The sequence below is a fragment of the Watersipora subatra genome, chromosome 1 (assembly GCF_963576615.1).
Source record: "Watersipora subatra chromosome 1, tzWatSuba1.1, whole genome shotgun sequence".
In the NCBI taxonomy this organism is placed as follows: Eukaryota; Metazoa; Bryozoa; class Gymnolaemata; order Cheilostomatida; family Watersiporidae; genus Watersipora; species Watersipora subatra.
The window spans coordinates 42,362,649-42,375,639 of NC_088708.1; the positions used below are offsets into that span (position 1 = coordinate 42,362,649).

Here is a 12,991-nt window from a genome sequence, read left to right on the forward strand (position 1 = left end):
TGAAACAAAATTATTGCCAATCAAGTAATACATATATTTAACTCCCCAGCTCAGCTTGTAAAACAATTTTATTTCAGCACAAAGTGCTGGCTAATGACTTAATGTGCTGGCTGGCTTTGACCAGCACAAAGTGCTGGTCAAAATCTTTTGGATACTACCTCCCTTGTAGCAGTTATAATCTCACATATAAAATATGATTCAAGGTAGACCAGTGCAACAACAACACCCTTCATACTGTATCCTCACTATGATACAAAGTGGCAAAAAACTGACCAATAGCAGGGCTAATAAGATAACTACAGAGATTTTTATTGTCTTTCAAGTCAAACAAAAACATAGGAGAAAATATTTTATGTAAAAAACTTCCCAATAGGCAAAGGTAAAACCTTAAGTTAGAAGACCCAGTTACCAATGATGTCAACATAGCTAAGTAAGGCGAGACAGGACGAGACGAGAAGCAAATTGCGAGACGAGATTGAGACAACATTGACATACCAAACACATGTAGATTATTAACAAGCACAAGTGCTACAAACTGTCGATCTGCAGCTTATTATAATACACAACAACCTCAGAAAGCTGTTTCCTGTGAATGCAAGAAAATTATCTCACTTGGGAACAAATAAATTGCACACTTTAATGTTTTTAAGGCTAATGTAGTGTAATATGAAATCACAAATGGGTACACATAATATTACGCAATTGATCAGGTGGAAGCCCTGTATATCAGCTCACTCGTGCTCTAGAACTATGATCATATTGACAATATATTCTTCAATGGGATTTCGCTTTTTAAAATTAATGTCTCTAGCCTTCCCCTCTTCATCAAAATCAATGCCATGCCATAGTTTCAGGTGACGTCTTGATCCAGCTTTGTTCGATTCAGTGCATTTTATCACAGCTTTACATTGCATGCATATAGCCTCGTAGTTTTTTTGTATTTCACACTTCGGACATCGTTGCACTAACAAAAACTTAGTAAACAACTAAATACAACTGAGCGTAGTCCGTAGATGAATAAAAACTAAAACTGGCCTTGAACTGTAGCAAAAAAATTAATAATCACGAAATATTGTGTACAAAAAATACATATCGTCTCAAATTATTGCTAGCATCTAACCTAACTAGATTCGCTAGAACAAGCTGAGGAGATTCACAAATAATACACAGATAATAAACATGGAGTTGTCTGACCGTGAGATAGATAACTACTGTGCTGTCTCGATTTATTGTTTAGACTAGATCTTGACAAAATTGTGTCTCGACTAAAGAATTCTCCAAAAATCAAGACAAAGTCTCGTCTCAGGCATCACTACCCGTTACTCATCCCTAAATCACACTACTAGGATGAAAATGGAAAAAAAATAACAAACAACGAATGAATAATAGCTACCGTCAGCGAATACCGCGAAGTGATATCATAGTCCAGGACAGACCCACTTCGTCTGCTAATAACTCCAGTATCAGCATTAATTTCAAAGGTGTCGGAGTCATCACCTGACACTATGCTATAGGTAACGGCCGCATTCAGCCCATGGTCCGCATCTTCTGCTTTCACCACTACAATCTGTGTACCTGCAGAGCACAGACTAACTGGCTATATCCTGCACACCTCACCCAAAAACAGTATGCGCAGTTGTAAATAATAGCTGAATTAACGACAGCATCGCTCAAGCAGCACTCATAATTTCTGAGTTGCAGAAGAAAAGCACACGAGTCATGTTAAAAAGAGTTGTCTTCTCATTAAATGAACCAGCATAATTCTATTACAACCATATAAAACATCTGCATTGGCTTAATTGTGCCTTAGACAAAGTTAAAAATATGTAATGCTAACATTTCTACATGTGCATGCTTGTTCATCGGAATTTAAGATACAGTAGATTTTAAAGCAAATCTCATTGTGGATGGAAATATTTAGTAGCATAAAAGTAAAAAAGCTTTCGTGACTAAATGATTATTGGATGAATATCATGTAGAAGCAAAATTGCATCGGCTACACTAAAGAAGAGAGCCCATCAAGAGTAACTGCTGCATATAGTTATCTGCTATATATGTTAACATAGGCTGGATGCCTTAACTATATCATCAAAGTTGTATTGTATAAAGTTATCTACAGTCCCATCTCAACTTTTGAATCCCTCAAATTTTGAATAATAATTTCTCACGCCTATTAATGAAATACTTATGAGAATTTCGATGTACTTTAGTCATCTACTCTACAACAAATAGTTGCATCATACAAATCATGATGCAAAATAACGTAAAATAGTTAAAAACATTGTTTTCGAAGTTTGGAATAGATTAAAATTATTTCCATTATTTGTAATAAACATTTTTATTGGAATGTGAACAATTTGCCTTTTTAACAGACTTCTGGAATACATTATGGTCGAAAACCGAGGTAAAACTGTTATTTTGGACAAAATCTGTTTTCATGCAAAATCTGCAACAAAATATTCAAGGTCACTAAAAATATCATACGACAGTGAGCAAATGAGCCTGGTGTTACAACATATCCTTAGTTTCTGTAAGCCTAGTGGAACAACATAGCCTTAGTTCCTAGAAGGTGGCTTCAAACACCCACCAGGTCTGATGTTCTCTAGAATGCTTGCAGTGTAGTTCGTAGGGAATATGGGAGCGTTATTATTAACATCCTCAATAAGGATATTAACAGTTACGTTACGAGTGAAGTCTACCTGGTCTGCTCCATCTAGTAGATTTCCAGCTCCAACTATGATCTGGATTCTATATGAACAAGCAACCAAAAATAAAACAACACCAGGAATTGTTCATAACAATGGCAATATGTACTTTAGGAGGAGTTACTAAAGAAAATTAGTTTAATTATTACTTATTAGTTTACTAATTAAAATTAGACCAGTTTTAGTTCCTATTATTATTACTATTATTATTACTATTGTTTATTATTGTTATTGCTCAGAGTATGACACAGCTGAACCAATTTGTAAAAGAAATTGAACAAGTGAACATTCCGCTTTACCGTTATTCACGAATCTTATGTGAATATTATTATTATTATTCTTACCTATTCTTTTATAAATTAACAACACTCCAAAAAGGGTTCTATTTTTTACCAGACTGTGATACAGAAATGTGACTAAGGCTTACGCAAGCCTGAAGCAATTTAAACGAGTTTTGATGGCCTTTCTGTAATAATCAATCAACTGAAATTTGCAACTGATTTTAGGAAGCTACAAAGTTCTAAATTTATTTCACAGTTATGTCTTTAATCAACAATAGTAAAACCATATAAATTCACAATGTCAAGGCTTAATGAGTATACCAATCTGTATAGCTTTCATCATAGATGTATATGTTAGCTCTACCAATCTGTATAGCTTTCATCATAGATGTATATGTTAGCTCTACCAATCTGTATAGCTTTCATCATAGATGTATATGTTAGCTCTACCAATCTGTATAGCTTTCATCATAGATGTATATGTTAGCTCTACCAATCTGTATAGCTTTCATCATAGATGTATATGTTAGCTCTACCAATCTGTATAGCTTTCATCATAGATGTATATTAGCTCTACCAATCTGTATAGCTTTCATCATAGATGTATATGTTAGCTCTACCAATCTGTATAGCTTTCATCATAGATGTATATTAGCCCTACCAATCTGTATAGCTTTCATCATAGATGTATATTAGCTCTACCAATCTGTATAGCTTTCATCATAGATGTATATTAGCTCTACCAATCCGTATAGCTTTCATCATAGATGTATATTAGCTCTACCAATCTGTATAGCTTCCATCATAGATGTATATTAGCTCTAACAATCTGTATAGCTTTCATCATAGATGTATATTAGCTCTACCAATCTGTATAGCTTTCATCATAGATGTATATGTTAGCGCTAATCAGCTTAAACAATAGAGAACTTTTATTAAATTTGATGCAAGTTCTTTAACTGAAGGGTCTTGGAGTATTGATTCCGACAATTGTTTGCATATGTCCAGCAAACAGTAATGAATACAAATATGTGATATAAGGAGTTGTCTTCTCTTTTTCTAATGCTTACTAATACACAGCAGCACCCAGCCACACTATTAAAACATACACGACAGCACCCAGCCACTCTATTAAAATATACATAACAGTACCCAGCCACACGATTAAAAGATTATACCTTCCATTTGCTCCTCCATCTTCAAAGTGCATGGGTCTGGTGGCAGAAAGTGTAGCAGTGATGGGGTCTATTGCAAAGAGATTAAGGCGATCAGTGACCAGAGAATAGCGAATCCGGTTGTTACCATTTCTACTACTGTCTTCATCAGTTGCCTAAAAAACGGCAAAAATTTACCAACAATGATCATCAATATCGTAAAACCAGAAGTTATGAGGAATAATAAAAAAAGAATCAAGCATGCTGTCTATTGTCGGGAATTCACATCAACCAAAGGAGAACAAAGAGTAATATTGTGAGACCACAAGAGATTCTATCACAAAACTACATGAGGTGCTATTGCAAAGCCACATGATTTGCTATTGCAAAGCCACATGAGGTGCTATTGCAAAACCACATGATTTGCTATTGCAAAGCCACATGAGGTGCTATTGCAAAGCCACATGATTTGCTATTGCAAAGCCACATGAGGTGCTATTGCAAAGCCACATGATGTGCTATTGCAAAGCCCCATGAGGTGCTATTGTATGATCACATGAGGTGTTATTGAGAGACCAAATGAGTGACGACTCCTTTACTGTTCGGAGAAGAGTCCAGTTTATTCTAAACACGAACATACATTATAAGAGTAAAATGATGACCGAAACATCCAACACAAAGCTTAGCAATATTAGCTTAAAATCTAGACAAACTTTGATAGGTTGATTTGTCCTTAGCTGAGTTGTCAACTCCTGAACTCTGTATTCATAGATATCTAGAGTGAATTCTGGACTGTTGTCATTTTCATCTAGTATGGTAATGAATAGGGGGAGGCGTGTCTCATGTCCCGTACCATTGTTATCTAAAAAGTAAAGTCACGTTATACCAGTTTGGACATATTATGTGTGGTTACTGTATAACAGTTGAAAAAGATTTTATCATGTGTTGATAATGAACAGACTGGAACAAACAAATTTACCTACTATTATAACCATTAGAGAACATAGAGCCACATGGCTTGTGCCAAGGCAGCTGACAAATATCACGCCGGCGTAATAACCTTGTCATAAAATAAAATCTTTAGATTTGGTTCACATAATGGCAATCCCTGTCCTGAGTTTCGACATACTTTTACACTTCAAAGCAGCCTAGTCTACATCGGAATAGGAATTATTGGACCTTTGTAGAGTCGCCCCCTCACCCTATGGTTACTAGCTCAATATAACCCTTAATATACCATAAATTATCTCCTTCGAGTAATGTTAAAAAATTTTGATAAAATTCATAAAGAAAAATATAATTACAAATAACCATTTTATCTTTGAAACAATAAGTTACTTATAAAAATTCCTCTGGAATTATTAATAGTCATAAGATAACAACCAACCAATATCTGTTATTTCATAGAGTTCAGTGATAAAGTGAGGTGTGAACCCTGAACATAGACTGAGTAATATGACAAGATCCCATCATTAGCCGATAATTAAACCTAAAAGCAAGGGATGACACTCATTATATACTTAGACTGAAGACAGGTCTGATTTGTATAAATAGAATCAAACCTTGACTTATGATCACCTCTACATACCAATTCTTCAAACAAAGATAGGCATTTATCGAATATTTTTGTTGACATACTACATGTAAGTAATTTTCAGTATACGATGTAAGAAATTTTTTAGTGAATTCTACAATTTTGTGAATAAAAGATATATTGCAGAGATTACTAAAACAAAATACCAAAATGTGTAAAAATTGAGTGAAGTTTAACTATATTGAATAAAAGTTGGGCTGCATACTTATATCATTAATTGTACTCCCCTACAAATTGCCAAGCCTACACTTTATGTTTCTCTATGGTAAAGGAACAACAGCAACTTTCTTTCCTGATTATTCCTTTATTAATTTAGTTTTTAATTTAATTTTTACATATAATTTAGAGTTGAATTAAATTACATTAAATTTTTTTACTGCTTTTTACTTTTTAATTCATTTAATGCATTTATTTTTATGAAACATGTAACTACATGAAAAATTTATCGTTGCAGACTAAGCTAAAAAGAAATTAATGAAACACTACATATTCTTATAGAATATTGGACATATGAAACAACTACTAGAATGAAATAACTTTATATGTCAAGGTTCAACTGTCTATAGAATGGAAGACAGGTAAATGTAAATCTATAGATCAAAGTTTCACTTTATAATTTACAGGAAGCCGACAAGTCTACCCTATCAAAGCCATAAGTTATTCTCTATAAAACCTATAAAGGATTTATAAGGCAATAACCAAACAGCTTACCAGTGGCTATAACAGTCAGGTCATACTGATCAAGAGTTTCATAGTCAAGGCAGGCCCTTGTACCAGGAGTGGGGCAGTCTCTCAGCCTCAGCTCGTTAGTCAGCCAGTCTAACTCGAAGCTAACAAAACAGGTGGAAATAAACTCGTACAACCACAGGCTTTGAGTTGGTAAGGACAAAGCAAACTTTGAATGTAATGATACAAAAGACGGTTTCATTCACATACTGAATAATAACACAAACATCTAACCTTTCACAACTATTACTTCAAGTTCAGTTTATGACATATCTCTATTTAAAAAGAATTAAACTTCAATCTTAAAAATTAGGCATCACACTTTATCACTCATAAGTTAACTAATATCATACAATAATATATTATTATATATATTATTAAATGATATCATTTAACAATATATTAAAATATTATTATATTTAAAATAATAAATATTTATTCTTAAATATACTATTATAGAATATTGTTTAATAATGTATTATAATATATAATATTATAAGTTTTATCACTAATATCTTTTCTCTTAACAGAGAAAGGTATTTTAAGCACTATATGTCTAATACCATATAATACATATATAACATACAATACATTATATGTCTATTGGTGTTGATTGATTGACTGCTGCCCTTCTTTATGATTCTTGTATGGCTTAATTTGAAAAACGTCTTTGTTTGAAATGAAATTATCGCCAATAAAATGAAATTAAACAAAAAGTAAGTTAGTGAGTCTATATTAGTATTCATGCAAAAAAAACGTTCATTCTACGCCATATACCGCTACAATTCACTTTGATGATGCAAACACATGAGTCAGTGGTAGCTTGAGACACAACATCAAATCTCTAATAAGTTCAATTTAATATGAAATGTCTTTTCAGCGTCACCCAATGACATATAGTAGTAGTACAAGGTGACTTCAGTCAGGCTATTCTTTAGACCTGATTCTAGAAGATCTACACGCTTCTTTCATCTTGGTAACTGATCAACTATTAAAAACCTTAGTTAAAGATTTTTTTCTGAAAATACCGTAAGAATACTAACAGATTCTTGAAATTGTATTCTGTTCTAGGTTGGCTGTTTGCAAAGACTTAAACATCAAGTATAAAGTTGCACAAATATCTCTATAGGCCAATCATCTCAATGCTGTGTTTTATAGATAGAATCAAACATACCTGTATTCTGTTAAAATAAAGCCTAGATTCAAAAATTGCCATATTACCAGCATGGTATTGTATAGTTCAACATTATTAGAATAGTAAACATAGACACAGAACCCCTAAACCCATCAAAACATGATAGACTATTTTTTGCAAAATATAAACAAACTAAATTTTGTGCCATCTGACAAATAGAATTGTTGTTATGGATAAATTTTGGTTAGTGTTGTAGCCCATAATTGAATCAGATCCAATGCTGTAGAAACTTCTATGAAATGCTGTAGAAACTTCTATGAAATGCTGTAGAAACTTCTATGAAATGCTGTAGAAACTTCTATGCTCATTTGAAAATGAACTTGATAAAATTTTAGTAGATATTACCAGAAAGTATTAGTATTTTTCTATCATTTGTGATTGTTTTTGATGTTTGAAGTGATCTGACTGCCAGGATGTTTCTAAACTAAAAATTGACAAAACTTGATCAAAATATCAAGGAAAAGTGTGATTATCACGTCTATAGCTGCAAAGAAACCAACAGAATAGAGACCTATAACACAGCAACAATAAATGAAATAGTCGATATTAACGATAGCAACTAGTGACATGATTTTAGCACTTTTTTTTCAGAGCGTTTTACCTGCGAGCAAGTTTTATCGATTTTAATCATGAAACGTCCTGGCAGTCAGATCATCTCAAACATCAACAATAATCACAACAGATAGAAAAACACCAATATTTTCTGATAACATCTATTAAAATCTTGTGTAAGTTTATCTATAAAGGGAATAAACAGCACAAGATTTATATGTTGAAATGATTATATGACTCACCGATGGCTGCCAGAGCCAATCAAGGTGTATATAATTCCTGCACTTCCGAATAATCCTGTGTCTATATCCGTTGCCTGAATAATAAACAGAAGTCAAGTGATATTCCCTGATGTGACTGATTGAACCAGCCGCAGACAACGCATACTGACTAATATGCCATGAACAAAACTCAGCACACGTGTTAAACAATATGATCTACAGTATTGCCACAAAAAACACATTAAATCGATAGAGCAATCATTCCTAAAAAACAAAGCACAAGTTAATTAACATGCCTTTAAACTTGAATATCATCCAAAGTGACAAAGTGGCTAATACACTACGGGTCAAAAACCCTTCAGGTTGACTAATACTTCTTTTCAATAAACTCACTAAGACAGACAGCATTAAAATAATAGCAATAATAAACTTGGCCAACACCATTGAAGCTTACATTGGTGTGAAAAGCAAATGGACCACCCTAGAATTTTGACCAATTTCAATATATATATGATGTCACAGTTGCAAGCCAATTTTTTGAAGTTGCACTTATAATATATCAAGATGAAGCAATGAGTCTCCTCTATTCAGATATATTATTAAAAAAATATTTGAAGCAGTTCATCACTTATGCAGCACTTGACAGCACTAATGTAAAAATGTAATGTTCATATTAATGTAAAAGTAAGTAAACTAAACTAATGTAAAGTTCATATTAATGCTTTTGTCCGTATAACCATACAACAGGCAATGTAATTTTCTTACCAAAGGCAGCGTAGCAATAAGCTCTCCAGGCCTTGTTAATTCAGAAACATACGGTAAGTTATACGCTGAGACATCAAAGGTAGGCTTGTTGTCATTAGAGTCGTCCAGGTAGATGGTAACAATTGCTGAGCTTGAGAGGTTGGCATTCGTACGTACTTCTCTTGCAATTACCTAGATAACATGACAGCAGTCTTACCAAATCACCTTGGGTGCCATACATTAAACTATTTAACTTCCAATGTTTTATGAGCCACAAGATTTGTCACAAAATAGCTTTAGGAATTTGTAGCTACTATAAAATATAAAAAAGCCTGCAGTATCACTACACTAAAATATTTAATCGAAGAGAATAGTCAACAAACATCTAAAATGCATACATGTACATATATAAGCGTCATGCATGTATATATACATGACTTATATAAGGCATGTATGAAGATAAGATACACATGCATGGATATATGGTATGTATCCACGTATATAAAATAATTATTCATTTATATAGATTGGGTATATATAAATTTATATCTTACATACATGCATGCCTTATCTACAATATATACATGCATATATTACATACATGTGTCTACAATATACATGTATAAAGATAAAGATGTGGATATAGATGTATACAGATAAGGTATATATGCTGTATATAAGACATATATGTATATGTAAAGTATAAATACATGGATAAACAACAGGCATGTATATAAATAAGGCATGCATACATGAATATCACACACCCTGATAACAGACAAGGCGTGAGAGCCACCTTATAAGATGAGGTGAACTGATAGTAATATTAGTAATGAATAAAAAGGATTACCTCTAAGGTATACTGTCTAGGGCCATAGTCATAGTCAAGGGCTGAGCTATTGACAATGACAAGGGTGGCGGTGGCAGAGCCTTGCGCCTCCGGGGGGCTCACTCTAAACACATCTTCATACTCTTGGAGCCCAGAGAAAACAAACTTGAAATACGCATTATCCATCTACAATAATCAAATGTTCACTTATGTACTATTCTAATCTTATGGTGGAATTGAGTAAACTTAAAACACTCGACGTAATCTTTCCAGAGATTAAAAGAGAAGTAGTTGACTCTTCCAGAAAACAACTTATAAACAAAAATCAAGTTTGGGTAACAGGAACAGCAACTAAGCACAATGGCAAAATAGCCGAGGCAGTCAAAATGACTGAAAAATTAAACAAGAGGCATAGATGTGGATGTGTAATAATTCAGCAAAGTTAACAAACGCATAATCAAAATATACCTGTATTTGTAAATAGTATCTTAAATGCATGTCAGATGTTCAGCATTAAATTTATAAAAAAAAATTAAAACTGCTATTTTTTGATACTGTCCTTGAATCACACACATATTTACACCCAACACGTGTTCACATACCCCATCCGCATCGCTAACGTGCATAGTGAGATTTGGCACCGCTTGCCCGTTCTGTAAATCCTCTGGCATGCGGACTGAGTAATGAGATTGTGCAAAAGATGGAGGATGGTTGTTGACATCTATAATAGTTATCACAACTAGAGTGAAGGACTGGGTGGCTGGGTCAGTCCCGAGCTGGCCATTAGAGAGCAGCTCCTGAGCCTAACAAAAATAGAGTTGAGATCAAAACAAGCACACGTCTTACAACTTTTTTCTAATTGGAAGATTTGTATAGTGGTTTTAATACAAGCCACAGAGACTACACAAATGCAATGATTTTCGCAATAAAATCTTTAAACCAATTTAAAAACCTACAACAAGATCTCACAGAGAAAAGAGACATCTGGAGTAAGAACAAAGAGAAGTATAACAATAAAAGGTTGAAACAGGACATCTGAGAACAGGTATATCTGATATTTGTACAGACATTCATTAAATTTCATACAATTCAATAAGAATGCAAGTCACCAGTTGAAGCTCTTTTCTCTTCTCTCATAACCATGTCTGTAATAAAAATACTATGATCCTTTTTCGGAGTTTTCTGTCGCCAATTAAATTGCGTGCTCTAACTTATTTGATATTATTATTGCTAAGCAGTAAAAGAAAACAAACCAAACATAATGCTTGCTATTAATGCTTTTCTTTTATTATAATACTTTATATTATGTCATTTATATTTCAACTCTTGGCTCGTGCTGTACGTACCGTGATATTCAATGTGACTGTGCCTTGAGGTCCTAGCAATGGAGAATTCCGGTCGAGAGTACGGGCAGTGGTTATATTGCCCGTGACAGGGTCAATATTAAACCATGATCCTGGGTCTATCAATACGAGGATATATAGTGTAACAACACGTTACAAGAATGCAATGATTCATTCAGTTGAGCCCACGAATTATGGGAGTAGAGATAAAGTTTCACCTGCATACCAAAGGGTAACAATAGACATAGGATATGATTGCGTACAAGTAAGAGATGAGAGAGATAGTTTCAGTGATGGTAGTTAAAGCTTACACCAAGATCATATTTATAGGGCTTCGATTGTCAAAAAATTGTATCAACACGGTGCATGACACGGCGTGTAGCCAGTTGGAGTTATTCTCTCCACAAGCTACACTAGTAGTGATAGTTTGTAGATTGATAGTCCTGAAGCGTCGTGATCTTCAAGCATGTTAGTAGTAATCGATAGTATTTGTGCAAGCGCTGTTTTGTGGTTAAATTGATAACGCTGTTGAAGTTAAGGAAGGCATAACACTTAGATTAGCATCTAGCGAAACACTGCTGGAACACAGTCGAGAGTGTTTATTTTTTAGTAAATGGTTTACAAGCATAACGTGAAAGGAAGAATTGAAGCAACATATTGGTAAACACAATGTGAATGTCCGTAAAAAGCACTGCATCAGTATGTGCACAATCATTCCACAGTATGGCCAAGACAACGTAGTTTAGTGGTTAACTCGAGCGTCTGCAGAACTGGTGGTTACGAGTTCAATACCTGCTAACGGGATTTTTCTTTCCTAGATCTTAAATCGTAACACTTGAGTGTATTTGGTGCGCAGTATGTACTATACAGAGCTTTACCTTCAAGACAGATGTAAAACATAAACTTTGAATTTAACTTAAATGAATGCAGATTACTAAACAGACACTTGAAGCTATGTTTTAGTATATATTTTACTAAACTATGCTTTAATTTTTTCATTGCCCAAATCTTTATTACCCGTTTCCACTTGAGCTACAGACAAACAGACAGACAAACACTGAGCTTTGTCTATAAAGATTATAGTCATGTATATCCATTATATAATACATCTGATAGTAATTGATACTGCTGAATTTATATATCTACTAATCTATATAGATTATAGTCATGTATATCCATTATATAATACATCTGATAGTAATTGATACTGCTGAATTTATATATCTACTAATCTATATAGATTATAGTCATGTATAGCCATTATATAATACATCTGAGAGTAATTGATACTGCTGAATTTATATATCTACTAATCTATATAGATTATAGTCATGTACAGCCATTATATAATACACTAGCTGCATTACCCGCCTACAGGAGCAGATTCACGTGCAGCATAAGGTTTATTGAGAGTTGTCTTTCATGCTGTAAAACAACTCAAAATATGCAGTCTACTGAAATTGTTGTCCTGATCAGAGTATGTATGCACATATACATGTCAATGTTGGGGAGAACAATGGAAATCTACAATGTGTCTTACAGCTAGATGCGTGTAAAATCTAGTAAATATTCTAGATTCATGTGTCTAGATTAATGCATCCGTTCATACCCGTCTATATTTGCAGTTGACGATCGCGCACTTCTGCC

At 33.7% G+C, this 12,991-nt stretch overlaps 1 protein-coding gene across 1 annotated transcript in view; it reads right to left on the reverse strand.

Moving 5' to 3' along the window:
• Positions 1 to 12,991, reverse strand: part of LOC137403521 (cadherin-87A-like) — a 58,855-nt gene that overhangs the window by 32,303 nt on the left and 13,561 nt on the right. The window contains exons 9-16 of the mRNA XM_068089461.1: positions 11,348 to 11,463; positions 10,604 to 10,804; positions 10,023 to 10,187; positions 9,222 to 9,364; positions 4,854 to 5,004; positions 4,165 to 4,316; positions 2,588 to 2,748; positions 1,394 to 1,575 (exon numbers count right to left, since the gene is read on the reverse strand). Of these exons, the coding sequence (XP_067945562.1) occupies positions 1,394 to 1,575; positions 2,588 to 2,748; positions 4,165 to 4,316; positions 4,854 to 5,004; positions 9,222 to 9,364; positions 10,023 to 10,187; positions 10,604 to 10,804; positions 11,348 to 11,463 (1,271 nt within the window). The remainder of the gene's footprint in view (positions 1 to 1,393; positions 1,576 to 2,587; positions 2,749 to 4,164; positions 4,317 to 4,853; positions 5,005 to 9,221; positions 9,365 to 10,022; positions 10,188 to 10,603; positions 10,805 to 11,347; positions 11,464 to 12,991) is intronic.